Source organism: Haliotis rufescens, unplaced genomic scaffold (genome assembly GCF_023055435.1).
Source record: "Haliotis rufescens isolate VD_foot unplaced genomic scaffold, xgHalRufe1.0.p SCAF_1, whole genome shotgun sequence".
NCBI lineage: Eukaryota > Metazoa > Mollusca > Gastropoda > Lepetellida > Haliotidae > Haliotis > Haliotis rufescens.
In genome coordinates this window covers 10,120,723-10,148,221 of record NW_025963779.1, presented here as the reverse complement: position 1 = coordinate 10,148,221, position 27,499 = coordinate 10,120,723, and the positions used below count along the sequence as shown (strand labels likewise).

The 27,499-nt window shown below is 39.5% G+C and overlaps 2 protein-coding genes across 3 annotated transcripts; one reads left to right on the top strand and one right to left on the bottom strand.

Moving 5' to 3' along the window:
• Nucleotides 1–572: 572 nt before the first annotated feature.
• On the bottom strand, nucleotides 573–19,682 carry LOC124147194 (F-box only protein 33-like). The gene is made up of 4 exons (XM_046517822.2): nucleotides 19,297–19,682; nucleotides 17,252–17,940; nucleotides 12,861–13,024; nucleotides 573–11,381 (listed from the first exon to the last, which is right to left on the bottom strand). Exons 1-4 carry the CDS (start codon nucleotides 19,680–19,682, stop codon nucleotides 11,244–11,246), a joined length of 1,377 nt encoding a protein of 458 aa, XP_046373778.2. The 3' UTR covers nucleotides 573–11,243.
• A 381-nt stretch (nucleotides 19,683–20,063) lies between these two features.
• On the top strand, nucleotides 20,064–22,911 carry LOC124147182 (KIN17-like protein). Of its 2 annotated transcripts, none has more exons than XM_046517808.2 (3): nucleotides 20,064–20,933; nucleotides 21,448–21,489; nucleotides 22,747–22,911. In XM_046517808.2, exons 1-3 carry the CDS (start codon nucleotides 20,137–20,139, stop codon nucleotides 22,856–22,858), a joined length of 951 nt encoding a protein of 316 aa, XP_046373764.2. In that variant the 5' UTR covers nucleotides 20,064–20,136; the 3' UTR covers nucleotides 22,859–22,911. The 2 variants fall into 2 exon arrangements, with proteins under 2 accessions (XP_046373764.2, XP_046373756.2); XM_046517800.2 differs by having other exon boundaries at nucleotides 20,065–21,196.
• The last annotated feature ends 4,588 nt before the right edge of the window (nucleotides 22,912–27,499 follow it).

Below are 27,499 nucleotides of genomic sequence, written 5' to 3'. Positions count from 1 at the left end.
CTCAAAATTAGGAATAGGGGGCTGTTATTAGAATATTATTTTGGTGAAAAAAATAGAGTTGAAAGATTAATTTCGTGGTTTATGCTGACAGCCTGAAATGTTTATGTACGACAGATATATTTTTCCAGAATTAAATTGACCATAATTAAGGGTGCATACAACACACGAGTGTGTATTATAGGCGAATAAATAAGTCTTGTGTACATTGATCAGTTGGAAGGGGTTCTAATTGGGATTGTTCACTTGCCAATATATTAGCAAATATCGCCGTGGGCGCTTATTTGAGCGGGGCGCTTATTACGTCGAATACGGTATGCTCTTTTTACAGTCCTATGACTCGTATTTATTACATTAAGCCAAAAAAGCAGTTTTCTAGCATTTTTGACAGTAATTTAGCACTATTGGGTGTGGTTTTCTCAGACTGATTTTAGTTTCCAGGCAGAGCAGAACTATGGCATGAAACACAATTCATCTTAATTACTTCAACAACCTGATATTTTGGACTTCCAAAATGGTAATGTTTTCTTGAATGATGGTAAGGCAACTATTGAAAGCAAGACAGAAATCAGTACTGGAGCACAGATGCAAGCTTTTATTGACGTTGTGTACAGCCATTCATACACTTAAAACATCCTTCAAGCACCCCATCTTCTCTTCTTAAATAGTAACAGTTGACTTGCTTGATTTGATAACAATTGAACAATGTATCGAGGGTCATGTGATCTGGCAAGACATGACTCAACGATCTCAACTCGCTTGGCACTTGGCGTGATGGTTGCTGGCAATGTAATGATGAAAGACTCTTCGTACCACTCTCCCCACATATTGCAGTGGGATATCACTTGGTATTACATGCATGTGATATCGGTCTATATAGCATGCATGTGATATCCATCAATAATTTACATCTTTAAAAGTGATCCCTTGTGGGTGAGGCCACCATTCTCAATGACAGATGAAACTCGGTCTCAGGATCCATGATGGGGACGAGTGTGAGAACCTCCTGCATCAACACTGTACCAGACAAGACATTCTCACATGGAACAAATGTCTTCCCCTGATAAATACATATAAACATGTAAACATGGAGAATCAAAGTGAGGCCAACCTTTCAATTAAAGTTAAGACAATTTTCTTGTCCATCTAGAGGTTTGTCCATAATGACTAGGTTAATTATCTTCGGATATAAAAAACAAATTCCAAAATTCTACTGTCATTTGATTTTTACTTTCCAATTATATTTTGAAAAAAAGTATCTAACTTTTGAATTGACAGTATACCTGAATGAAAAAAAACTGGTTTTTCTTATATACTAAATTATGAAACGGAGATATGTACATTTTCTTTCCACCGATTTTTGATATTCTACAAGCCTCAAGTTATCTCTCTGAGGTAGAATAGACAGTTTGACGCAGGACCCCTCAGACAAGTCCTCCAACACATGTGGGATGAACACCTTGACTACGGAACACGTTGGTAGCCCTTTCTAGAGAACATATATCGCATCTGCTCTAAAACCCAGATCTATACGTTGGCAGACTGTTCCCTGTCTAAGCTCTGAAAGACATCGTAAAAACACACCGTATGTACACAAACCAGAGTGGCACCTCAGAAAGCCTGCAGCCACTCCTCATCACGTTGTTAAAACTAGTATAGCCCTACTGATGATGCCGCTGCGTTTCACACACAAAGGGTGATCATGTAAAGCTTGCGTGTGTTACTGCTGTACACCATGGTGTTACATCTGGACTCGCTTCTAGCTGCAGTCATGTACCCTGAATTAAGACAAAGTGTCCCCTGAATGTGACAACACTATGAAAATGGCTTCATAGCTGGTGTTGTTAGTCAATAATCTGAGTTGGTTGGCTTGCTGGCGCACACACTACTTTATTACACATGGAACATGTTGAACAATAATGAGGCTGATTTTCTCAATCAGGGTGGCCTCTTGATGTGTATTTTTATTTCCAACGACAGAACCCCGCTTTTCGTGTACTTGGGAAATATAAATGAAACGCACAAAAGGACTTTGAACATAATAGTCCTGGTGCCTACGCTGGGTAGGCAATTGACAGATTCCCTGCCTTCTCTACCGCCGAAAAGCCGCAAAAACAAGAGGTCACCTGGACAGTACTGGCAATTTGGAAATTCAGAAATTCCCCACCGAGATTCTTAGCTCATATCAGCTTGTCGACAACTGTTCCCAAAAACATAAACTGTTTTCATCAATGTCAGAGTCACGACAAAAATCGTGATTCTCTGGAATTTTCTATGTATAAAGTTGAGAAAATACTTAGTGTGTGTACATCAACCCAGATTAAATGAATAATTGACTAGATGATCGTAGTTACATAACTGCAGCTAGAAAATAGGAACTGCAGGTCAAAGGTCTTATGTCCATTATAACCAAAATACAAGTAAACATCTGTGTAACAACAAAATGTGCACATAATCACTGACTATGAGTATGACCTTTGACCTGGTGACCTTTCCATGTGACAGCTGGTGCTCCTTGCAGAAACTAGAACACAAACATGAAAAGTGTAATGTCTAACTACTATAACTACACACCAAGAATACACCACAAAACCTGGATATGTCCAAGTGGCAAAACATGGCAAATACCATCACCCAAAACCTTCATATAATTGTTTGTTACACCCGCCAGAGAGAAGACAATGAGTAACCTAAAATGCTCATAATAAACAAGATTGTTTGATCCATTCAGACATTACTAATGAAGTCATTAGAACCGACCTGAACTTTCCTCATAAAACACTTCATGAGTGAGTGAGTGAGTGAGTATGGTTTTACGCCGCTTTTAGCAATATTCCAGCAACATCACGGCGGGGGACACCAGAAATGGGCTTCACACATTGTACCCATGTCGGGAATCGAACCCGGGTCTTCAGCGTGACGAGCGAACGCTTTAACCACTAGGCTACCCGACCGCCCCAAAACACTTCATGAATGTACACACAAATTGAACTTTCATGAAGACTCAGATATAATGAAAATCTGTATGTCCCGTTCTGTTCTAATTTTAAGTGACATATTTTGGTCAACAACTTTACTTTGGCAGAATAAAAATAAAAAACGACACCTATCAGAAGGAGTTAATTCCCTTTCCTAGCTCTTCTGTAGCTCGTTTTAAAACATTTGTATAGGTAACCTACCTTCCTTTAATTATTACACAATTCTACATGAAGTGAAATATAATAAGTTAGGGAGCTCTCATTATTTTCTGTTGACTGTTAACAGCGAAGGCCTCACAGAAATGTAACCATAAAGGGTTAAAACCCAGGGCCGATAGACAAACAATCTCCCAACTGCCCTACCCACCACCCACCTCTGGAACAGGACTCTTTAAGCCACAGTTGCAAAAAGCAGGCACACCTTCATGTGCAAGGTCTGAGAGCTCTGCTGGACCCGAGAGGTAACAGTTGAAACTGACACATCAGAATACTTCATATGCTGACACACAATGAAAACGCATGATCAATTTTTCAATAGTGGAGGGACAATACACCAATTGGTGGATCGCAATATTTTACTTTTCGATACAAGTACCGATCACAATCGCACATGAAGTAAAAAATATTGATTTACTGTTACACCAAACACTAATTAGTAGTGAAAATCAGTTGTAAAAAAGTAAATATTTTTATCCATTTTGCCATACTTGACACTGCCAACTGTGAATTATCAGTGTGTCACATATTTGACTATCCTGTCTATTAAAAAGATGCTTACACAATACAGATAAGAGCACAGACCAGTATCGTGATACATATCGGATCGTAAACAAGGTATCGTGATACGTATCAGATCACACAGCTGGTGTATCATCCCAGCCCTAATTTTCAAGCATCATGATGTGTTTTTGTGCTCAAAGTCTATCTCAAAACACATCAAATGATATATGAACCTGAACAATGACATGGTTGTGTTCGATTATCTCATGCTTCAATTGAAAATAAATTAATTTTGTGGCCATATTGTAAAATATCACAAAAATGTGTTTCAAAGTGTGTCTGTACATGGCACTGTTTACCAGTATTTATTTTACCTAGCATGTATTTGCCATGTTTTCCATACAATATAATATAAAATAGTTAGGTACATGACATCAGTATGATGTAGTTAACACGACTTGAAAACTACACTGCAGAAACCTGCTAAAAGGACACTAGAGTGTGTACGACATATAGAATATATACACAATACTAACATTAACATGAGAAATCTCTTGGTGTTTGTAACTTCAGAAACTAGACTAGAAACTGCTACCTGACTCCTTCACCAAACCCAAACCTCAAAATATGGACAAGCATTTGTTAGAACATCTCAAACAACTAATGTTTCTGCTGAAAATAGAGAAGGGCTCTGTGTAGTACATTATATCATTTTCAGTAGATTTAGTGATCTAACCTGGACTATTATTAAGTGACCTTCCTAGATCACACAGAACTTCACTTCAGACTGCATAAACTTCAATTATCAATGAAAATACCACCTACTATTTGTCAATGGCTTTGGAGAGAAAAGATTACATGTCCAGCCTACTTTCAAAGTCAGAATAAAATGTTACATATGCTTGAAGTTATTTCTCTTGTCCTTAAAATAAAAATAAATTAAATAATACTTAATTAACCTAAGAAGGGGTTTCCTGCAATAAAAGTTCTAAACACTCTGCATAATGGAAATCTGTCGCGGAGGTATTTATTGGTACAAACTATTTTTACAGCTGGTGGGATAAAAAATGAACAAGCCTTTATGTGATCAGAATATACAATCAATTATCTATGTGTATAATCCTCATGTTTTCAAAGACAAAAAGGGAATCGAAAAGAATTGATGGCAGGTTCTTAAACCACTTCAAGAATAAACACTAACCAATAAACAGAGCCCTACAAGAGAAATTTCATTCATGATATGCTGAACTCAACTGAATGAATATGTATTTTGTACTGGATTCATATTTGATCATGCTGATCTTATGTACATTAAGATGGATTTGTGTATATGTCTCCAAATCCAATCTAATCATAATCCGATCTTTTACTTGATATGACACCTTTCTGCATGCTGAGGACATCTACACAAGGTCGTGACAGGTGAACTTTGTAATCAGCCAATCAGATGCAAGGCTTCTAAATTCTTGGTGGAGTGAGCGAAGCATTCAGACAAGCAATATTCCATCCATATGACAGCAGTCTTGAAATGATAAAATCTGGACCAGACAATCCAGTGATTGACATCATGAGCATTGATCTTTGCAACTGTGATGCGATGACAAGCACCAACCAAGTCAGCAAGCCTGATCACCCAATCCTGTTAGTGGCCTCTTACAACAAGCATGGGTTGCTGATAGTAACCCAGACGTTCACGGGTCCCTGTCGACAACTGCACCCAAAAGGTTTACTATGTATGGTACACTTGTGTCATAATTTCCAATTCAAGACAGTGAATACACAAAGCTGAATTGTTTCAGAAAGCTGACACACGATTGGCTCAAGAGCCCACACAACCTTCATTTGGATTGGAAGATCAAAGTTTACTCAGGGTTCACTGACGCGACCTTCTATGGAGGTGTCCTCAGATTTTGACACTGACTGATATTGTATCGGAATAAAAGAGCTGATTTATAAAGAGATTGCTTCAAATCGCAATTCATTTCCGAAACCACCTCATGGCCAAAAATAACCATCAAATTCCTCCCATTGAATTATCATAGCTGATATATATATATACTTCTTCAAAAATGTGATTCTGCATAAAAACCTGTGATAATTTGCTGACAAGACATACATGCATCTAAAGAACTTAAAATATAAGAGTCTTCAAAAGTGTTCATAAAGCAATATTCCCAATCAATGTTGTTTTTTACATACTATACAGGTAGGTTATTTTAAAAGGCATGAACTCTAATTGAGAAAAGTGAAAAGACATTTTCTGTTGTGATTTGATTTGATTAAAATGTGATTAGAACCTACCCTTCTTAACTTCCAATGACAAACACCAAAAGGTCCGACCATGATCATAGACACCAATACACCAATACACTAGTAATGATCACAAGCAGGACACTGAAAAACGCCACAAATTTTGACATGATATTCACATATATAAGACACATATATTTAAGAAAAACATTTACACAGGAATTTCAAAACTTCACATCAACCATATTCAGGACAAATTACAATATTTTTTTTAATTTTCAAACTAAAATACCTAATATTTTCTTGTATTTATACTAAAATATTAAAAAAAATTTCCTATATCTGGAACTCACATTCTGTTATCTAGGTATGACCAAAAGACAGCTAAAACTATCATACAATTCAACCATAGTTGAGATTAACGCACTCCAACACTGGTTGTAATGCTTCCAATATGTACTTGTAACCAGATATGTAACGCCTTAGGCACTCTACCTTTGATTCTGTAGTTGTAATGGAGGTACGCTAGAGTAGTTCATCACATACCCAGTGAACAGAGGCAGTCAGAAAATATATACTAATAATCTTACAGATTCTTCAGGTTTTCTTAAAATATTTCGAAAACCCACAAAAAGTTCTAACATTAAAAGTTGAACTATTAACTTCCGACCACAAGTTAAAACTTTCCTTAAACACATACAGCCTCTCCCTTTCTTGATTTTTCTGTAGAAGTATTTGGTAAAATGTAGTATGAATGTGAAATCTTTCCGAATGGTCTTGCTATCAGTTCAGCCCCAGATCTCGATAACCATGGTTAAAGTTAATAGAACATAATAAGCAGCCCCATAGGCAAAACATATACAGCCTCTGTATGGGGACAGACCTTCATCAACAGCCGGTACCATGGCATGAAAAACTCCTTTGCATATGTAGCATGATAATCTCCTGTAACTCATGAAGACGGTGAAAACAATGGTGGAAACAGCACTCATCCCTCTCTCTCTCTTTCCTCTGGAATAGTTGAGATAAATAATCATAAACAACAACAAAAGATGGCAAACTGTTCATTCGGTGCTGAAAAATCTTTCCAATGTCGACGTATGTGGGTATCACAGCTGGTAAAAGAGTTGTGGGACTTGGATCATGTGACTTCTGGTCCTCAGCATCTATATTCACAATGCTAGAATTAACAAGATTCCTGATCACCCGTATGTGCCGATCGATAGATATCAAACAAAGCATGGCAAGCATGCAACAACTCTCTGAATGGTGTCACAAGTTAGTCTTTGTGTGGTTTGGAGGTATATATATATCATGAGATTCCAAGTCTGCACATGAACAGATCATGTATGCCGATGACAACAATACACAAGCACGTATGGCAGTATATCACAGTTAAATCCAACCGATTTTAGTCAATCAACAACACCATGCAGCCAGACACGTTCAGTGTGGTCCGGCCAGTGCGAGGTATCTTGCTGTATATCACATAGTAACTGGAATGGAAAGACCGCTCAATGATTTGAACAACAATGAGTCCTGATTGTCTTGTTGTACGAGAGTCCTGCGGCCGGTTTTCATGCTGCGCTGTAGCGAGCGCCCTGCCCTATTGAAGTCCGATATAAGGCAGTCATGTTTCTATCTCAAAGACACTGGTGTTAACGTTAATACTGGTCTCAAACAAAGCACCACTATCTCAACAACCACCAGGCTAATGCACAGATAGTCACAATGGATCTGGGGCTTCATAACATTCATTGTTTAACACTGGTTGAAACTACCAAATATGGTGGAAAATACATCTAAATACATCTTACCAGCAGATGAAGGGTCAAACATGTTCAACAGCAATTATCATTTTAAACACACAAGTTCCAAACTTGGCTCAACTAGTAGAAGATAGAAAAAACAATATAGACTTCTGTCATTATAACAAACATATCCTGAATACGGGATCACTGTCACCTTATTACTTGGACAATTATTTAGAAAATTTAGTTGACACAAAAGATAAAAAGAGCTCAATGAACTAGTAACATCAAACTTCAAATGGTAAAAGGTTACAAAATCTTTTGGAATTAGATCCTCTCATCATCCTGACATCCTGGTCGGGTCATTATCTTGTCAAAGCTGTTCTTGGTTCTTTTGCCTTCAAAACATTTGTCACACCTACATATCCCAAGTTTACTTTGTCAATCTAAAACAAAGTAACATGGTTGATAACAACTCCTCCAGCAGAATATGGAACAGTTAGTAATAACAAGAGATTCTGTGCAATGGCTGCTAAAAAGGCAATGTACTAAATCACGGTCATGAGGTACTGCCTGAATACAAAAATCCTTCCCAAAGCCCTCTTGTATAAATAATTCTTAACTAGCACAATGTGTATCAATGTTCCAGTAAAAGGACTTGACAATCAATACAACACAGATAACATCAAGCAAGGGGGCCTTGGGAAGCATACTGATTCAATACATTAGGATTGATATAGGTTACTATACAATATGTGGTATGCAAGAAGGGCCACATGAGTTATGTCCCTTTGTAAACAAACCGTCTGTCAAGCTCCTTCCCGGCCTGTGACACCTTCGTGACACCTTCGTTACACCCTGCTGTCAGTGTGGAAGTGGCCATTACAAGAATCTTGAAATTTGCCCTCGACCCCAAAGTCAAGTTTTCAGTTTTGTTTATGTCTTTGGGAATGCCATCATAGCAAATTTTGAAAAGGTTTACAACTGACCAGGTTTCCCAAATAAACTTACCTTTTTGTTGTTTAATCAGATTGGTTCGAGATTGCATATGAACAGAAAATCACCCAACTTCCCCTTACATTCTTACTTTACCAATTACGTGATAGTTGAAATGAAATAGCAATTCAAACTGAAAAAGAAAATAATTAAGATGGGGTTAGAGTATTCAGCGTCACGACAGTCGTCATTTGTTTGTAAACATAACGGTCAGTCGGTTGCGAGTTCAACTCCAAGTATGGTTGTGGGGACCCATCACAGTGGGGAACTTGACTATCTGTTTACAATGGAACATAACTCTTGTAACCTTTCTTGCATACCACTAATAAAATAGTAACCTCATGACAGGATCATACACTATCTTCCAAATAACAGAAGGGGCATATATCATGCAACTTCCTCATGAGATCCATCAACAAATACATGTTTGCTTTCCAAGCAAGTGACATGTTTTCTTCTATTTCCGAAACCAACAACAAGAAGATGGCGCTGGCTTGTTCCTGCTTCCAACAGCCACTGCACTGAACTCCTTCCACAAGCTGGACTGGCAATCACAATGTTGATTGACAAAAGGTAATAATAATCACAGAATCCTTTTACATGCAATTCTGAATAGCATAAACATGATACCTGAAACTGGTTTTAATTCATAGGCATCTGCCATTTCAGTTGGTCACCCATCTTAAACTGTGTAACCGCCACTGGTGATGAAAGTGGTCATATCTCTCATGAAGCTACAGAAAATCGGTCATATAATCAGGAAAATGGTTCAGTTTGAAGATATACTCGGCAATTTTAGAACAAATAGAGGAAAACAATCTTGAATCCTAGATTTCACACTATTTTCAAATGTTTTCTTATCGATTCCTCTGAGATTCACATAAATATTGCACTAGGGAGACTTTAGTAAATGTTCATTGTCTTCTAAAATCCTGTAAAATTTGACTTAATTTTCTCAAAGTCATAAATTGTGTTGTCACGATGGTTCAGTCAATGAAGGATCATGGGCAAATTGACAGATACACAATCTATTTCACCAAAATAAATTCATTTCAACAAACATGTTTACTGAAGCAAAGCATAGGCCAATGTTTGATGCAAGCAACTTGAGCGGTCATACAGAAGTATGATTATACAAGACATTTAAACATCTTAAACAATTTTCACGCTGGGGATGTTTGATTTCCTTAGGTTTAATTTGAATGAATACTGATCGCAAATATACACACCTATTGAACATGTTGAAAATAAAAGTAGTAACCATATTCATCAGGATGGAATGTTCAGCGCCCAAACTCAGTACTTTGATTGTTTCAGTCTGTAATGCCCAGAATTGAATACACCGACCTGATCATAAGATAATAAATCGACACACGATTATGTATGTTCACATGAGACCATAGCGATACCTGATATTAGGTCAATGAGTATTTCTGATCTCCATACTGGCCCCCTATCATGGAACTGATCAAGACCATACTGCATCAACATCTCAGCATGTGTAGCAAAGACTATATTTGGGATGAAGTCAAACTGTGTAATCAATCCCATCACAAATAGTGTTTTGTTTGTTTGTTGCAATATTCCAGCTATATGACGGCAGTCTGTAAATAATCGAGTCTGGACCAGACAATCCAGTGATTGACACCATGAGCATCGATCCATGCAATTGGGATCAATGACATGCATCAACCAAGTCAGCAAGCCTGACCACCCGATCCCGTAAGTCGCCTCTTACAAGCATAGTCACTTTTTACGGCAAGCATGGGTTGCTGAAGACACATTCAATAGTACCAGTGTGGGGAATTGAAACTAAGGTTTGGGGTATGGTGAGTGAAGATACTCCTCAAAATAATTAATTTCTCATGGCATGACAGATTAACTATAATAATATAGAAGAATCAAGTGATCCTTGACTTCTTTTGAGTAGTATATTTTAAACCCACGGCTACCCCACAACCTAAATTCTTGAGGACAGACCAGAACAGCAACTGAAATTCATTAAAGCTAAAAGAATCAGTCTTCAACTTAAACTTGTCCTAATGTTCACAGTTCAGTTTTACGTACATCACAAATTGTTTGCTTAGAAATATTCGGAAAAGATATAACTACAATGCGACTTCCTGCAGTATGGTCTCAATAGTTTCACATATATATGCATTTGCAATAAAAGACTCATGCTGAAAATCAACAGAGAACTGGTGTGAAACCCATGCAACAAGTAAGGAATTTTGATAGTCAATACCACATTTACCTGTCAAAAGTCACTCCATTTTCAAAGATTGGTGTGTTCATAATCCTTACACTTCTAATATCATCTGGGGAAAAACTTTTAAAACAGCCAACATGGCCAATGGATCTAAATTAATTACAGAATTTCCTGTCTTCTGGTCAAAAATAAGAATGCCTGCAAATCTCCTGGGGACAGAAATTTGATCATGAAGAATGGTTCCTCCTAGCAGTACAGCACCTGCTGACTGCTGTCTGCGGATTCCGACAGTTGATCTCAGCCCTGTCGAAACCCCTTCTCATCAGGAGGTACCCGTGTCATCTACTCCCCCTCCCACACTTGGTCCGAGAGCAGGGTGTTCATGTAGGCTGCCTCAGCGTCCGCTTCATCTCGTAGCACAGCCATTGGCAGATCATCATCTTCTATGGGCAGCCAATCATAACGCAGGCTCTCAGATACCTTAAAGAAAAAGGTAAGTGAAAACATACACAATATACAGACTACCCAAGTGTGGAAGGTTTTGATCCATCTGTGATCCCTAGTATTGCTGGTTGAGTCAAGTTGGAGGCTTCATGGTGTCAAGCCCACCCACAATTTGGAAAAAATCATTGCATCGGTGAGTCATACATGCTATTTAAGGCCAGCCAAACAGTAACAGTTGCCATCAAATAAACTGTCATGCTCGTAAATTGTTGTATTTGCTTATTAATAGCTATTTACAAAGACGAGAGGAAATATAGTACAGTTACATATGCAGACATTTCACCACAATGGTTATTTATCAGTCCCTATGACCAGGGCAACTGAGGTACGGTAAGCCTTACTGTCAGCTTTTAAAATTAAAGGAGTCAAGCCCCATGGGTCTATACCTGCAACACTACAGTCCTGATGGTGCCTGGCCAGGCAGTGTGTTACTATTCCACTGTTACGTGTATACCTGTCCCATGAGCAGCTGTAGATTCATCAATTTAGTAAACATCTACATACAGCTTCACTGGTCCTTCAAAACTAAGCTGACACACCATATTAACCACAATCTCATTAAACGCAGATCTTAGTGCTCGCTACCACCACACAAACATCTGTGGACATCTCATTACAGGTCACCTCAGAAGATGCCAATGTGATTGTTTTAAGCTCAAGAAAGCTGCTTCCTGATTAGCCGATGCCAATTTCCTGTTAAGTCATTTCAATGGTCAGTCAAAGTTTGAGAAGGTCATTCTGACTTGACTTGTTATGGGATGTAGCAGAAGCGAGCAATGACATGACTAAGGTCTGATCTTAATGAGATTGTATTTCCCATATTAACTGACAAACTGTCCAAAACAGTCTTAAACCAAACTGACTTGTACCACTGATTATTTAGACTTTGATCTCTTCCCCTTTGCGCTAAGGTGCAGTTGCATCAGCACTGCCATAATCCATGTTAATGTTTTACATCCACGAAGCAGTTATCCTCACCAAAATAATAGAAACCGCAAAACCATGCTACCCACAGATTATTCATTAGTAACTGCCAAAGTGATAGTTGCCATATTTTCAGTTTTGGAAGTGTCATTCTGCAGCCATACTTCGAGGAAAAGCATACATCAAGATATATAGTATGTACTGTGAAAGTGAAACAGCTGTAGCAATACTATTTAGGCCTGACCAAAAAGATCGATAATCCGAATTATCGTCAGTGGGAAAAAATATTAACAATTATCGATATGAAATTGTATTCATCGATAATAACTTACATAACTATTTAATGAAAAAGGTTTAGATTTACCGAAATCAATCATGTTATTGTTATTCATGTCAATTGTCGAAGATGGAAAGCAACTGTTTTTTGGTTAAATCTCAAATGTCCACAAAGTAATCCATGTATAAATGTGTCTATGTTTTTAAATATTGCATGTTTTTACGAAGGATTTATCCTGTGACTGGTATTGTTACCTTCTTGGCAAAGTCTCGACTGATACAGCCCACTGAGAACCATGAGTTGGACTCTTCCTCGTCTTCAGCAGTGGAGATACAGCGCGCAGGAATGTTGAGGGTCTTCAGTTGCTGGCCTCGAAGACGAGCTATCGCCACGATGTCATTCTCCCCAATAACGTAACCTGCAATACATATGCATGGGTGACAAAATAATAAAAAACTTGCTCATTGCAGCTGTTTTCTTGTACCAAGTGTTTTAAAGAAAGGTGGTTCTGTTCCACATGGTTTAGGTACCTCCTGCAGCATGATCAGTACATTTGTTGTTTAATGTCGCACCCAGCAATATTCCAGCAATATGATGGTGGCCTGTAAATAATTGAATGTGGAAAAGACAATTCATGGTGATAAAATAATCAGGATGATCCCCATCTTGGACGCATGGATCACAAGTGCTTGCAAAACACAGGCTGGTTCCTTTGGTTAGTTTATTTTCTCCAAATCACAATATCCCGTTGCAGTCTTGAAATAGCACTACAAAGACGAAGCACAGTCCCTTGGTAATACACATGGCCGAGTGTTTTAAGATACATGGACTGACTGTTGGCATACATTATGCAATAATCTACTGCAGGTACATGTTGTTGTGAGATGAGTGACTGTAGGTGAGACTATTACTACTTTTCATGATAATTGAACTTTAAGCAATAGATGCATGTGTTGGGCAGAGTAGTGTGTTTATCTGACAGTGTAGACTGGCTGGGGCGGAGTAGTGTGTTTATCTAACAGTGCAGACTGGCTGGGACGGAGTAGTGTGTTTATCTGACAGTGTATACTGCCCTGTGCAGAGTAGTGTGTTTATCTAACAGTGTAGACTGGCTGGGGTGGAGTAGTGTGTTTATCTATCAGTGTAGACTGGCTGGGACGGAGTAGTGTGTTTATCTGACAGTGTAGACTGGCTGGGACGGAGTAGTGTGTTTATCTGACAGTGTAGACTGGCTGGGGTGGAGTAGTGTGTTTATCTGACAGTGTAGACTGGTTTGGATGGAGTAGTGTGTTTATCTATCAGTGTAGACTGGCTGGGACAGAGTAGTGTGTTTATCTGACAGTGTAGACTGGCTGGGACAGAGTAGTGTGTTTATCTGACAGTGTAGACTGGCTGGGACGGAGTAGTGTGTTTATCTATCAGTGTAGACTGGCTGGGGCGGAGTAGTGTGTTTATCTGACAGTGTAGACTGGCTGGGACGGAGTAGTGTGTTTATCTGACAGTGTAGACTGGCTGGGACAGAGTAGTGTGTTTATCTGACAGTGTAGACTGGCTGGGACGGAGTAGTGTGTTTATCTGACAGTGTAGACTGGCTGGGACAGAGTAGTGTGTTTATCTGACAGTGTAGACTGGCTGGGGTGGAGTAGTGTGTTTATCTAACAGTGTAGACTGGCCGGGGTGGAGTAGTGTGTTTATCTGACAGTGTAGACTAGGTGGGGCGGAGTAGTGTGTTTATCTATCAGTGTAGACTGGCTGGGGCGGAGTAGTGTGTTTATCTATCAGTGTAGACTGGCTGGGGCAGAGTAGTGTGTTTATCTATCAGTGTAGACTGGCTGGGGCGGAGTAGTGTGTTTATCTATCAGTGTAGACTGGCTGGGGCGGAGTAGTGTGTTTATCTGACAGTGTAGACTGGCTGGGGCAGAGTAGTGTGTTTATCTATCAGTGTAGACTGGCTGGGGCGGAGTAGTGTGTTTATCTATCAGTGTAGACTGGCTGGGGCGGAGTAGTGTGTTTATCTGACAGTGTAGACTGGCTGGGACGGAGTAATGTGTTTATCTGACAGTGTAGACTGGCTGGGACAGAGCAGTGTGTTTATCTGACAGTGTAGACTGGCTGGGGTGGAGTAGTGTGTTTATCTATCAGTGTAGACTGGCTGGGGTGGAGTAGTGTGTTTATCTGACAGTGTAGACTGGCTTGGGTGGAGTAGTGTGTTTATCTGACAGTGTAGACTGGCTGGGGCGGAGTAGTGTGTTTATCTGACAGTGTAGACTGGCTGGGGTGGAGTAGTGTGTTTATCTAACAGTGTAGACTGGCCGGGGTGGAGTAGTGTGTTTATCTGACAGTGTAGACTGGCTGGGGTGGAGTAGTGTGTTTATCTGACAGTGTAGACTGGCTGGGGTGGAGTAGTGTGTTTATCTGACAGTGTAGACTGGCTGGGGTGGAGTAGTGTGTTTATCTGACAGTGTAGACTGGCTGGGGTGGAGTAGTGTGTTTATCTAACAGTGTAGACTGGCCGGGGTGGAGTAGTGTGTTTATCTAACAGTGTAGTCTGGCCGGGACGGAGTAGTGTGTTTATCTGACAGTGTAGACTGGCTGGGACGGAGTAGTGTGTTTATCTGACAGTGTAGACTGGCTGGGACGGAGTAGTGTGTTTATCATGTTTATCTGACAGTGTAGACTGGCTGGGGTAGGTCAGGCCTACTCAAAGATATGTAAGCAGCTTGACGAGATGAGGAAGGAAAGTGAACTTTCCTGATTAGACTATTGACACTGAGTGACAATGTGTAATCAGCCTGGTAATATCAGGAAACAGGATGTGAGGGATGATCGACATAATTCGTCAAAGGCTGGTTGACAATGTACTGACGTAAATTGAAGAAATGTGCCACCTTAAGTTTTTTGTTGTTGTTGTTGATCTACAAAAATAACTGTCATGAAGCTATTGAGAGTGTGCGTCACTCACAGTTTGGGCAGTACTTTCCTCCTCACAAAACTTTCCATCTTTACAGTAAAGTCTGTTCTCATAATCCTTATAACAAGCTTCAGCATTTTGAGGTTTATCATGGTTCTGTTAAACATGTTAACAAAATTATTACTAATATAGAGCTAGCATCTAAAGTCTCGCTGTGGACAATTAAGAATTGACCTTCACTTTGTGTGAGTTCATTGGAGTATGAACCTTCATAGAGTGAGGGACAAACTGTATGAACATCGGAGCTTGCGATGACGTTCATACAATGTTTGGCCCTCACTCTATGAAGGTTCATACTCCAATGAACTCACACAAAGTGAAAGTCAATTCTTATAATTTTTTATCACAATTTCTTACCTCAAAGGATGTAAGCCAAGATCTAAACACAATTTTATTTAGTATTTTGTGACTTCATGTTTACACTGACAGTCAAACAACAACCAGCTATATAGCGGAATAAAATAGTTCCCCCAAAAGAGAGGTGACATGAGCGTATGGATGCAGAACTTGCTCTTCAGAAACATCTTACGCAACACATGTGTTCATTTAATATCCTCATTAGATGAGAAAGGTCTGTAATGTGGAAGTAGTCTGTCAGTGTTTACGTCATTTCAAGAACACGGTCTCGTGAAAAAGGTATGAACATCAAATTGTGTCGTTCATACACTTATGAACGTCAATTTCGCGGTCATGTGACCGCTCTCGTCCAATGGTAAAGCTGTATATCGTGTAAACTAAAAAATTATTTAAAGTTATATCTAAAAACTTTTCCCAATGAATACAGGTTGAAAAATTCATCTTCTACCTTCACCATGAGCAGTGAAGCAGAAGAGAAACCACTAAGGGCATTCTGGATCTGTCACACATCATCAGGGATGGGAGGGGCACTTAATAATAATTACTTGCAATGATTACTTCCACACATTTTGCATTGTTCTTTACTGTCTGATAAACTTCTAAATTTGGGGGGGGCACAGTTGCCCAGTTGTCTAAAGCGCTGCAATTTGCTGTGCAGAGTTGTGTCCCTTGTCCCGCTGTGATATACGACTGAAATACTGTTAAAAGCGGTGTTAAACCCAACTCACTCACTCTAAATTGGGCATTTTGGCTGACATTTGCTGTTGAGTTGGGGCCGAATAAGTGAATGAATAACTCTTATTCTTTGTCTGTTCATCTTGAAGCTTACTTTGCTTCATATGGCAGTGACACATTTAGTCACCCAAAAGATTCAAAGGTGTCCTGATAAGTATGTAAGTACTCATGTATGGATAAGAGCGTTGTAAGCATGGTGAGGACTGATTATTATATTTGGTGGATGGTTTAGTTTTCAAAGGGAGGAGCATTAATTATACTGTAACAAATGCTATATTTGGGATAACACTTTCTTAGTAAAGTACAGATTCTAGTACATGAAAGCTGTGAACACACAATGCCTCGGTGGCTGAGTGGGTTAGATCGCTGACTTTGTGTGCTGGCGATTAGGTGCCTCACTTTGGCAGTGTTGGTTCGAATCCAGGATGGACCTCAACCCCCCAAAATACTAGAATCTGAACTAAGAAAGTGTTATCCAAAATAAAACATTTGTAACATCTGACCACTTTCTAAATGGCATTGTGTGTTAATTAATTATACTGCTTACAAAAAGATGCTATACATGAGGTATAGTTAACTTACCCATGAGTGTAAAGTGCTCAAGCTTCTGACACTGCCATGCTAGCATGACAAAGGGGTCTTCCATGTCGTGGTTGTCATAGAGACTAGACATGTCATCTACCAGACCATCAACAATGTGGAGTGTCTTCAGGCTGTTCCGATAATGTGACGAGATATAACTTATGGAAGCCATGTTTACATGCGAGCAGAAGAATTGTCGAAAATGAATCAGTGGCATGGCTGGCTGAAAGATGTCGAGAAGGGAGGCAACTCCATCATAGGAATGAATCAGATTGAGGGTCACCTCCAGCTTGGGGCTGTAGTTTCTAATCTTCCTCCATGTATCATTTGTGATACGTTCATGGTCGGCTTCAATACCATGAACATTGATGCAGAGTTTCTGGAGCTTTGCTCTGTCTGAGTTCGCGAACTGATCCAGCAGTTCATTTGTCAAGTAATCATAGTCCAAACTCAGACTCTGCAAAAGGTAGAAGTTGTGAAATTTGGCGGGGCTGAGGTCAATGATGCCATAGTTCTCGCTGTCCTCCTTGACACTGGCCAGGTGGAGAGACTGGAGGCTGGAGCCATGTTTGGAGGACAGTTTCTGCAGGAGGGAACTGCTGTGGACCAGAAGTTCCTCGACACATCCGAGAGACAAGTGTTTCAGTTTACAGCTGTGCTCAATCAGACACTCAATCAAGTCCAGGTACCTGGAAAACAGATAATATATGGTGTTTTAGACATTGCCTGTAATACAAAAGAATCACCTAGCGCAGATATCATGAGGCGTTACAGACATTACCCAAGAGTGAGTGAGTTGGGTTTAACGCCGCTTTCAACATTATTCCAGTCATATAGCGGCGTGTCAGCTTAATGTGGGAGGAAAGCCCCAAGTGATGCAGGTCTCAGACGTTTACCACTTAGGTGAAACCCACGAGCACAGGTATGGTGCTGACAAACCTAGAAACATAATTGGGGCAAACCGGGATTCGAACCCACAATCATAGGTTTCTGGCGTGCCCAAGGAACGCAACTCTGCACAGTGAATCGCGGCGCCTTAGACGACTGGGCCACCCGTGCCCCCACATTACCCAGGAATACAAGATAATCATGTATCTCAGATAATATGTGGTGTTTTGGAAATTGGCCAGTAATACCATCTATCTCAGAAAACATGGTGTTTAAGACATTACCCAGACATAAAAGAGATTGCAGATCAAATGTGTGTTTTGAGACAGTACCAGGTAATGCTTTTACATGGAAAAAATTAGCCTTTGTAACCTGTATAACGGATAAACATCGCCTCCATGTGACATTCCTACTTTCCTTTAAAATAAATCCTAATGATTATATGAAGATGTGAAACAACCTTGAATCCAAATTTATAACACAGAACAGTTTGTTATTCATTATCTTTTAGGCATTAACTCAGCAGGTGGTTGCTCACCTTTCTGCCCTTAAAGTAACATGCAGTGCAGTCACCCAAACGTTTTAGTGTTCCCTTGTTATACTTGTCCTGTTTTCAATTGCCTACATTCAAACAATATGTGATGACTAATTCTCTGGTGTCCTGGTCATGATATTAAGAGAATATAATTTGAGAGCAGCATACACAATGATACAAAACAAACCTACCGCCATACCCAGCTTTCAATTACATTCATTAATCATTTACCAGCTGTTTACTCCATTAACAGTGTTTAACACATTATCATTAGGTCACCCAGTTGACCTTTTCAGGCAATTTTTCAATTGCACACGAAACGTCTCCTTCCTCGTGTTATCTCAGAAGTGTTAGTTTTGACAGCTGTTTGTTTACAAATAGACCATATTTGTCCACTGTGCGGATGCCCATATGTTACAAAAATAACCAACTAACACGAACTCTGATTATCAATATTGTATGAACGTAAACATTCTGCTTATGTTTTTTTTGCACGTCGATAAGTGTCACTTATATAAATGGTCAGAAAAACTGATGCAACTGCGCAATTCGACGAAATTCCACCAGAGCGCCTTGACCCGCTGACGTCACAAGCACAACATAAACAGTGGAATATGCTTACTTGTCAATAATATGGACAGCCTCAGTGTCGGGCCATTCGATGTGGCAACTCGAAGGTTGAAGAGAGAAATGCCTCAAGTTCTTGTTTTCCGAAAGGATAGCTAGTATTCTGCCACATTCTCTCACTTCTGCGACACTGAGCGAGTTGAATTTGACAACCGCTCCACGCACGAAACGGCCACATCTGTCTGCAAGAAATTTAGACTTCGCTCTACCCCTTTCACCTAGTTCAAACACGACACTGTTCCAAAGTGAAGGGTGAAAAAGGCACGATCTCCATCTCTTACAAATAGACGCAGCTCTGAGTCTGTCACGAAGCGACAAATAGGAGAGAATTTCAACAATAATTACACCAGGTGAGTATGCCCAGTTCGGCCCTGCTGCCATTTTCTACATGTCTGACGTCACAAGCCATGTGATTTCTATATTTGGGTCCAAACAAATCACGTGGTCAACATGAAGAAAACGTTCGCTTCGTTTACCCGCGGTTTCTAATAATAGTACACAGCACCGAAATGTCATGTTATGTTATGAATTTAACCACTCAGCAAGAATATATTCTGTTCATGTATATGATATAATATATAAGAATGGATGATCTGCATAAAATCCTTGCAGTTTAGTTAATGTATACATACTTCCAATCCTAAAACGTTGTGATAACGTTCACCAGAGACCATATAATAGAATATGGTCTCTGCGTTCACGACGTTCACCCTACATACGCTATACGTACGAGATCGTTCACTGTACGTATATTTGTATCATATATAGCCGTTTGCGACATAGGCAAGTAGCTCACTTACTTTAGAACCGTTATGAGGATACATCGACACTAACAATGGATAAACGTGTCAAAATGCAGGTTGGTAAGAAGAACTTCGCGGTTGAGAGTTTGACACTGTTCCACGACAAAGTACAGAAACAATTCATTGTAGTGGACGAGGAAAGAAGAAACAGAATATCTTCAAAATTTGAGAACGGATTTATGAATGTTCTGCTGCAGTGCTACGGGGACAAGAAAGTGGAAGCCAGTGAGGTGTATATGAAGTACATGATGAAAAAAGGCAGTGTTCATATATCAAAAACCAGATGGAACACGCTTGATGAGTTCGTTCGGTACCAAGGGAGAGTCGGGCGGGTCCATGTGGATTATTCAAGCAAAATTTGGTACGTCCAACATCCCCAGAAAGTGGAAAAGGCCTCACAAGCTTTGCCATCACATCCTACACTGTGTTTCGTTGATAGTAACTTTGTGACACAAATTTATCGTAATATTCGCAAACCAACCAAAAAAGAGATGTGCAAAAACAGTACGCGATGTGACGATAAACCAGGATCGCTCCCAATAACGACCACAGATTCACATTCCCGAATACAAAACGGTCAGAAATGGTCACTTAAAAGAGACATGGTTACCTTTAAAATGTCCCCGCGACGATCTCCATACAACAAAGAAGAAAGGCCATCGTTATCACAAAAATGTCACGGAGACATCGACAACCATGTGAAACCCAACGCTAACCGGAAGTCCACACTCGCAGAAATAATGGAGGAAGACGAGAAACTGAAAGAAAAGATGAACCGACGGGACAGTTGGCTGCAGACAGGGATCGTGGTTACTATCATCACAGACAGGTATGGAAGAAGTAACTACAGGAAGAACTGTAGAATCGTGGGTCTCCTCTCTCCATTCACAGGCTTGGCGCATGTGCTGTGCAATGACAATGTCCTGATAGTGAACCAGAAATACTTGATGACTCTTGTGCCCGAAGTTGGGGGTCTAGCACGCATCGTTAATGGCGCATACAGAGGAGAAAGGGGCGTGGTTGAGAGATTTAGCACATATCAAAAGACAGAGGCAGTGTGTTGTGTCAGACTAAAGGGGAGCCCTTTGAGTGGTAGGTTGGTGAAGAATTTGAACTGTGACGATGTCTGCAAACTTTATCAGCAATAACAGTTACTGCATGCTACCCAATATAGACATGTGAGGCGTCCCTGCGATCCAGATATTTAAATGATTTTGATCCACTATTTCTCCTGCAAGACACGTTGTTGTCATTGATGAAAAAACATACACTTCGTTCATTAATTATGTATTATTGACTGTTCTTTTTTATTGTCTTTCTAGTTCTTAATTTCCTTCTTTCAGGTTGTTTGTTGGCTGTAGAGAAGGACTGGTGTTTTACGCAGAGAGTCTATACAAGGGATGTTATTTCCGATTTTATTTACTATTTTGTTATCATTTAATGAGTTTTTGAAATCTCCGAAATGTTTCATAATGAAAGACTTTTTGGATAATTTTGGAAACAAGGAACAAACATTTACCAATTCCGCCATATTGAATCTAATTTAGATTCTAGATATTTAACTTTCTGTTATAATTTATATTAGACTTTTAGAAGTAGCAGACAATTATTTTTGCAAAAATGGTCTGTTTTCATAATTTTTATATAACAGTACTGCAATTTTTGAATTACGGAGCAGAAGATTGGGGATTTTATCCTTCACCCGATATTGAAAATGTACACGATCGTTTCTGTAAACTTGCTCTGAGCTTAATTGCATAATGGCATAATTGCAAGAGGTATGGTGAATAGAACATCAGTGATGGTTTTGCATTATGTAAAAGTTATAAAATCTTGGTTAAGGTTATTGTCACAACACATGTTAATGTTATCGTGAAAGGTTCCAATGATTTTTAGGTATAGAAGGGCAAAAAAATGGTACAGCCTGTTGGGTTGCTAGTGTTAAATACTGCTAGTGTTGGAAATATAGATGCATTTACATTATGGTTTTAAGCAAAGATGTAAAGATATCTGCCAACATACATGGAATAGTAATGTAGAATGTTATTCTCAGCTGGAATAGTTTAACTCTGTCAAGGAAAAATTTAATTTTGACCATCTAACCAAGTGTATTGATGTAGTCACTTGTTAGGTTTACTTGTTCTGTTCATTATTAATTGGTAGAAGCAGGTAGGCATTATAAAATTATGATACCAAGGCTAGAACATCTGTGTCCATTTTGTATTGTGCCATATATGGAAACTGATTTCTACTTTTCTCTCGGATGCCCATTGTACTCAAATTTGAAGGAAAATGTACTTCCTAAATATTATAACACATGTCCAATTCTTGATATATTAAAACAATTATATAGCTACAACCTCTATGTCCACGTTTAAACTGGACTTTAATAGTCAGTTAACTCCCTTGCCTCGGGAAGATGCTATGTTCTTAGGATATTTGCTTAGTATGTATTTCTTGCTCTCAAGAAAAGGAACACTTTTCTTAAAGATGTGCCAGTTTTGTAGTAATTATATATAATATGCCATTGAAACATTGTGAGACTGATTGTTGCCAGTGTGTGTAACGTGTGTTTGGACCCGATCCACGGGTCGTTCGTGGGTTATGATCGGCCTTAGTAACCTTTTGAGCATCCTTTTCAGTACTCCGAGGAGTTTGGACCAGTTTGGACCAGATCATTCGTGGCTTGCGCCCGTGAAGATCCGGGATAGAATAGGTCTTCAGCAACCCATGCTTCCCATAAAATGCGACTAGGCTTGTCATAAGAGGCGACTAACGGGATCGGGTGGTCACGCTCGCTGACTTGGTTGATGCATGTCATTGATCCAAAGTGTGTGGATCGATGCTCATGTTGTCAATCACTGGATTGTCTGGTTCAGACTCGATTATTTACAGACCACCGTCATATAGCTGGAATATTGCTGAGTGTGGCGTAAAACAACAAAGCAACCAATCGTGGCTTGCGGGCGCTTTGTCATGGATCTGTCCCCTGATGTAATAGTCAGCGCTCTGTACACGTGAAATGACAAAATCAATGTACCTTGTATAATGGTTCGGTGTCCCCTTATGGAATAAACTCATTCTTTCAATCGTTCTGTGTGTGTTTTTGCATCAAACATGAAATAGTATTCGAGTGTGACGTCACATGCTCGATTCAAAATTATTCTCAAAACAAAACAATAGAGCTCCGCACAGCGAAGCCGACAACATAAGCGCTGTGCAGAGTAAACTGGCTTCAGTCTTGTTTTTTTAACAGAGGCAAGTTGAAGAGAAACTTCTACTAAATACGTCTCAATATTGTCAAAAGATGGGCCGATCTGGATCCAACTTGGCCCGAGCCTACAGATCGTCAAATTCTGCATTCATGTGCACATACACACAAAGCTTTCAGCCATATTCCAGCAACATCACGGCGAGGTACACCAGAAATGGCCTTCACACATTGTACCCATGAAGGGAATCGAACCCGGGTCTTCGGCGTAACGAGCAAACGCTTTTACCACTAGGCTACCCGACCGCCCATGAGTCAAGTTGGAATACTCATGGTTTCAAGCCCACCCACAATTTGGAAAAAGAACATTGCATCGGTGAGTCATGCATGGTATTTAAGGCCAGCCAACTAGTAACAGTTGTCATCAAATAAACAGCGAAAGCGGCACTGATTGGCGAAAACGTCACCTCGCCCAAAGCGAAAACGGCTACAATTGCCTGGCGAAAAGGGCACCTTATTTTCTTTACTTTGGTACTGAAATAAATTAAATTAAACTCACATAGTCACTTGCAAACACCAATAATTGTGAAATGTTAATAAAGCGACAAAACCCTTTCCATATCCAATACAAACATCTACATAAAGTGCAGAGTCGATTGTATGATTCCGACTACATCTGAGCATGTGTTTATGAATCACTATCAAATATTATATCTAAAATGGATAGAATTAGGAGATAAACATACTGTGTTTTCAATGTAGGGCTCGGTCACCTGATTTTGATTGTGATTTAATAGCCTCTGATTGACCAATTAGAATCGAGTAAATTCCAAATTCTTGGTAGAATTGTCATTAACCGCCCAAATGATAATGCCTGAAAAATAGCGTTAACTATAGCTAAAATGGATGGAATTTGTTATCAAATAAATAGAAACAACAATATCGGTTTTGAAACATTTACTGCAATCAACACGAATGTCACTGACCCACTTTTACAAATATGGAAACGTCATAGAACAAACCAGATGACGTCACTATTGAACGTTACGTCACCTATCCCTATCTTATGACGTCACCTAACAACGGGCGTGATAATGGCCCGTCGTCAAGTAATATGAGGGCATTATCAAGTTACAGTGGCCCGCTCATTTCTGATAACACGCGGGCGTTTTTATGATAATTCTATCCATTTTAGCTATAATTATCATTAACCGCCCGCACAACGGGACATTATCATTTCCGTTGTTAGGTGACGTCATATTGATGCTCAATAGTGACGTCATCTGGTCATCTTTGCCAATCTACATGCTGTATCATGCGACAACAGTTACTGTTACCAGTGGACCCATCATAATTAAGCGTAGATAAAGCATATATTCTACTACATGAATAGTCCTTATCGTTATTAATAAAGAGGTCCCGTTTCACCCGACAAATGGTAGCCGATTTCGCCAAATGAGGGGCCGTTTTCGCCCGAGAAATCGGCGACGTTTTGCTGAGGTGCCGTTTTAGCTTACGACCCCACAAGGCTATCCCGCTGCCCCCATACACACAAAGACATACTATTAAGTAGTATTAACTGTCATATTTATCATTATTATCGCCATTAGTTTTAGTCATCAAACAATAATTAATAATAAATATAGCTGCAAGCAGCGATGTCGGGCTCCCGCTGGTTAGGAATTGTAGAAGCGGATCCTGTTCTATTCATAGAAGTACTTTTGCAAAATTGTACTTTGGTTATACAGAGTACTAAAAATCATTGAAACTGAGTTCTTAATTAAACTAATTTATTACCATTAAGGCATTTTCTCTTGTTGTTATATAAAAGCATTCGGATATGCGGAAGGATATGTGCTATACTGTGTACGAGTATAAGCTGATCTGGATTATCAATAGGAAATTTCACCGGTCCGTTTTGACCAAGAAAAGAATTCCCATTTTGTCCCTGGGTCTGTTCAGGATGGAAGATACAAGCATGCAGAGGTGTTGGTGACTTGTTATTGTAATATTCAGGAAATGGATCTTGTAATTTGACCCGTGCTCAGGGATGAGATGGCTTAGACCATTATCTAACAGTAACAACACATGTCGGTCACCTCTTGTCATCTCCTTGTTGAAGCAATTCAACCAATCAGCTAAGAAAACAACAAGTCTTCCAAGCGTTTGTGATCAAAGTTTAAAAGAAGATTAGCTGTAAACACAATGGAGATGAGAAAGGGACTGGTTTCTAAACCATAATGATTTGGGTAAATAATACTCCTTAAAGTTGGCATTATATCTGGGATCTTTCAGGAAAAAATGGAATTATCAAAAATGAACAGGTTCGTATTATTAAAAGCTAATTTGATAGTGCGGAAATCCGTTCCAAGGAAAATAAGGCATTTTATAAGAAGAATACCAAACATGTTGTACAACGATCCTTTTAGACAGGGAGCAACTGAATGGATCTAGTGTACAAGTACGGGAAACTGTGCACTTTCCACTGGCAGAATGTATTACAAACAGCGTGAAGAGAATCTATACAGAAACAGACTAGAAGTCGCTACTATTGAAACGAAGTGAACATATAAATGGTCTGTTATTATTTGAAATTGTGGTAATACAATTAAGACAAGTACCAGTAAATTAAACGGAGAGTTCAGCGATATTAAACTTTCAATCACAAACGTACAAAATGCGTGCTTTCTGCTGGCAGAGACTACTGAAAACAGCGTGAAGAAAATCCATAATGAAACAGACTATAGAAATCGCTGCTATTGAAACATGAAGTTAACATATAACCAGTCGGTTACTGTACTTGGAAGTTGCGGTAATACAATTATGACAAGTACCAGTAAATTAAACGGAGAGTTCAGCGATATTAAATCACAAACGTACAAAATGCGTGCTTTCTGCTAGCAGAGACTACTGAAAACAGCGTGAAGAAAATCCATAATGAAACAGACTATAGAAATCGCTATCGTCGAAACATGAAGTGAACCTGTCTGTTGTAGTAAGAAAATTATGACAAGTACGTTTAAAAGATAGTACATTAATCGGAGAGTTCAGCGATATCAAACTTTCAATCACAAACCTACCGTAAATCCCACAGTCTGAACAGCATTTATGAAGGAGGCAACACTTCGGGCGGGATGTAGGTCATGTTTTGACTGAAGCACCCCACACGCGGCTCTCGGACGACCCCGCTATAGCTGTCTCACCATACCATTCCCGTGCACGTGGATCACGTTCCAATATGCAACCGACCGACCGACCGACCGACCCAGCCGCATGGGACTGAGGTACGCTGGCACGCTGTGAGGCCAATACACATGTATGCGCAGTTCTTTGCTTAAGTCTGTTGACAATGTGTATTGTGAATTCGCGCCAATTGATGCAGATATGAGCTTTCACATAACAAAACACAATGTCGTTATTTACTCCAAGCTACACTGTTTTCTATGCAGAACCGTTGAACAAACGAGCGCAAACGTAAATCTATTTCTATAGTCCGTTTCTGCTTGCGTTATCCATCAGCTGTATAAACACTGTACCTCATTGACCCTGGTAACTGATTTCTGTAGTCCACAGCCGAAAACTATACACAAAGCTCACGTACTGCAAACTGTAGTTTGTTATATAAATAAACCCAACCGACAATAGTGTAGCGTATAGCGCCAAGAGAACGGAATCGTATGCACGAGTATTGCTGTCGATTGAAGTGCAGTGAACGGGACTTATTTGTCATTCTATGGCTGCTTCTTTCAGTGTCTTTTACTTTAAAAAATGTTTGAAGAGTTCGTAAAGCACCCATGTCATCCCCACTAAATGACATTTCCAGAACATGTGAAATAAGAGTTTGATGTATGTAGGATTTGTGATTTGTGACTGCATTTTAATATCGAATTGCACATGTAAATACTAAAGATTGCCTAGTCTGCCAGTTATAGAATGATCTGGTTAGGAGCAATATGTTGAAAGATGTTGTTATACATAAATTATGCATCATTTCTCTCCCCGTTGTCTTATTTCCTATGACGCTACAATTGGTCGTGGTAGCAGACATCCCCACTCAATATACATATACCAAATCTGGTCGAAATCGGACAAGTAGTTTCGGAGTTACGGGTATTTAGAGTTCAGCTACGGGTATTTAGAGTTGTGCTATTTGGCAAGTTTGAAGTTTATGGACCTGGGCCAAA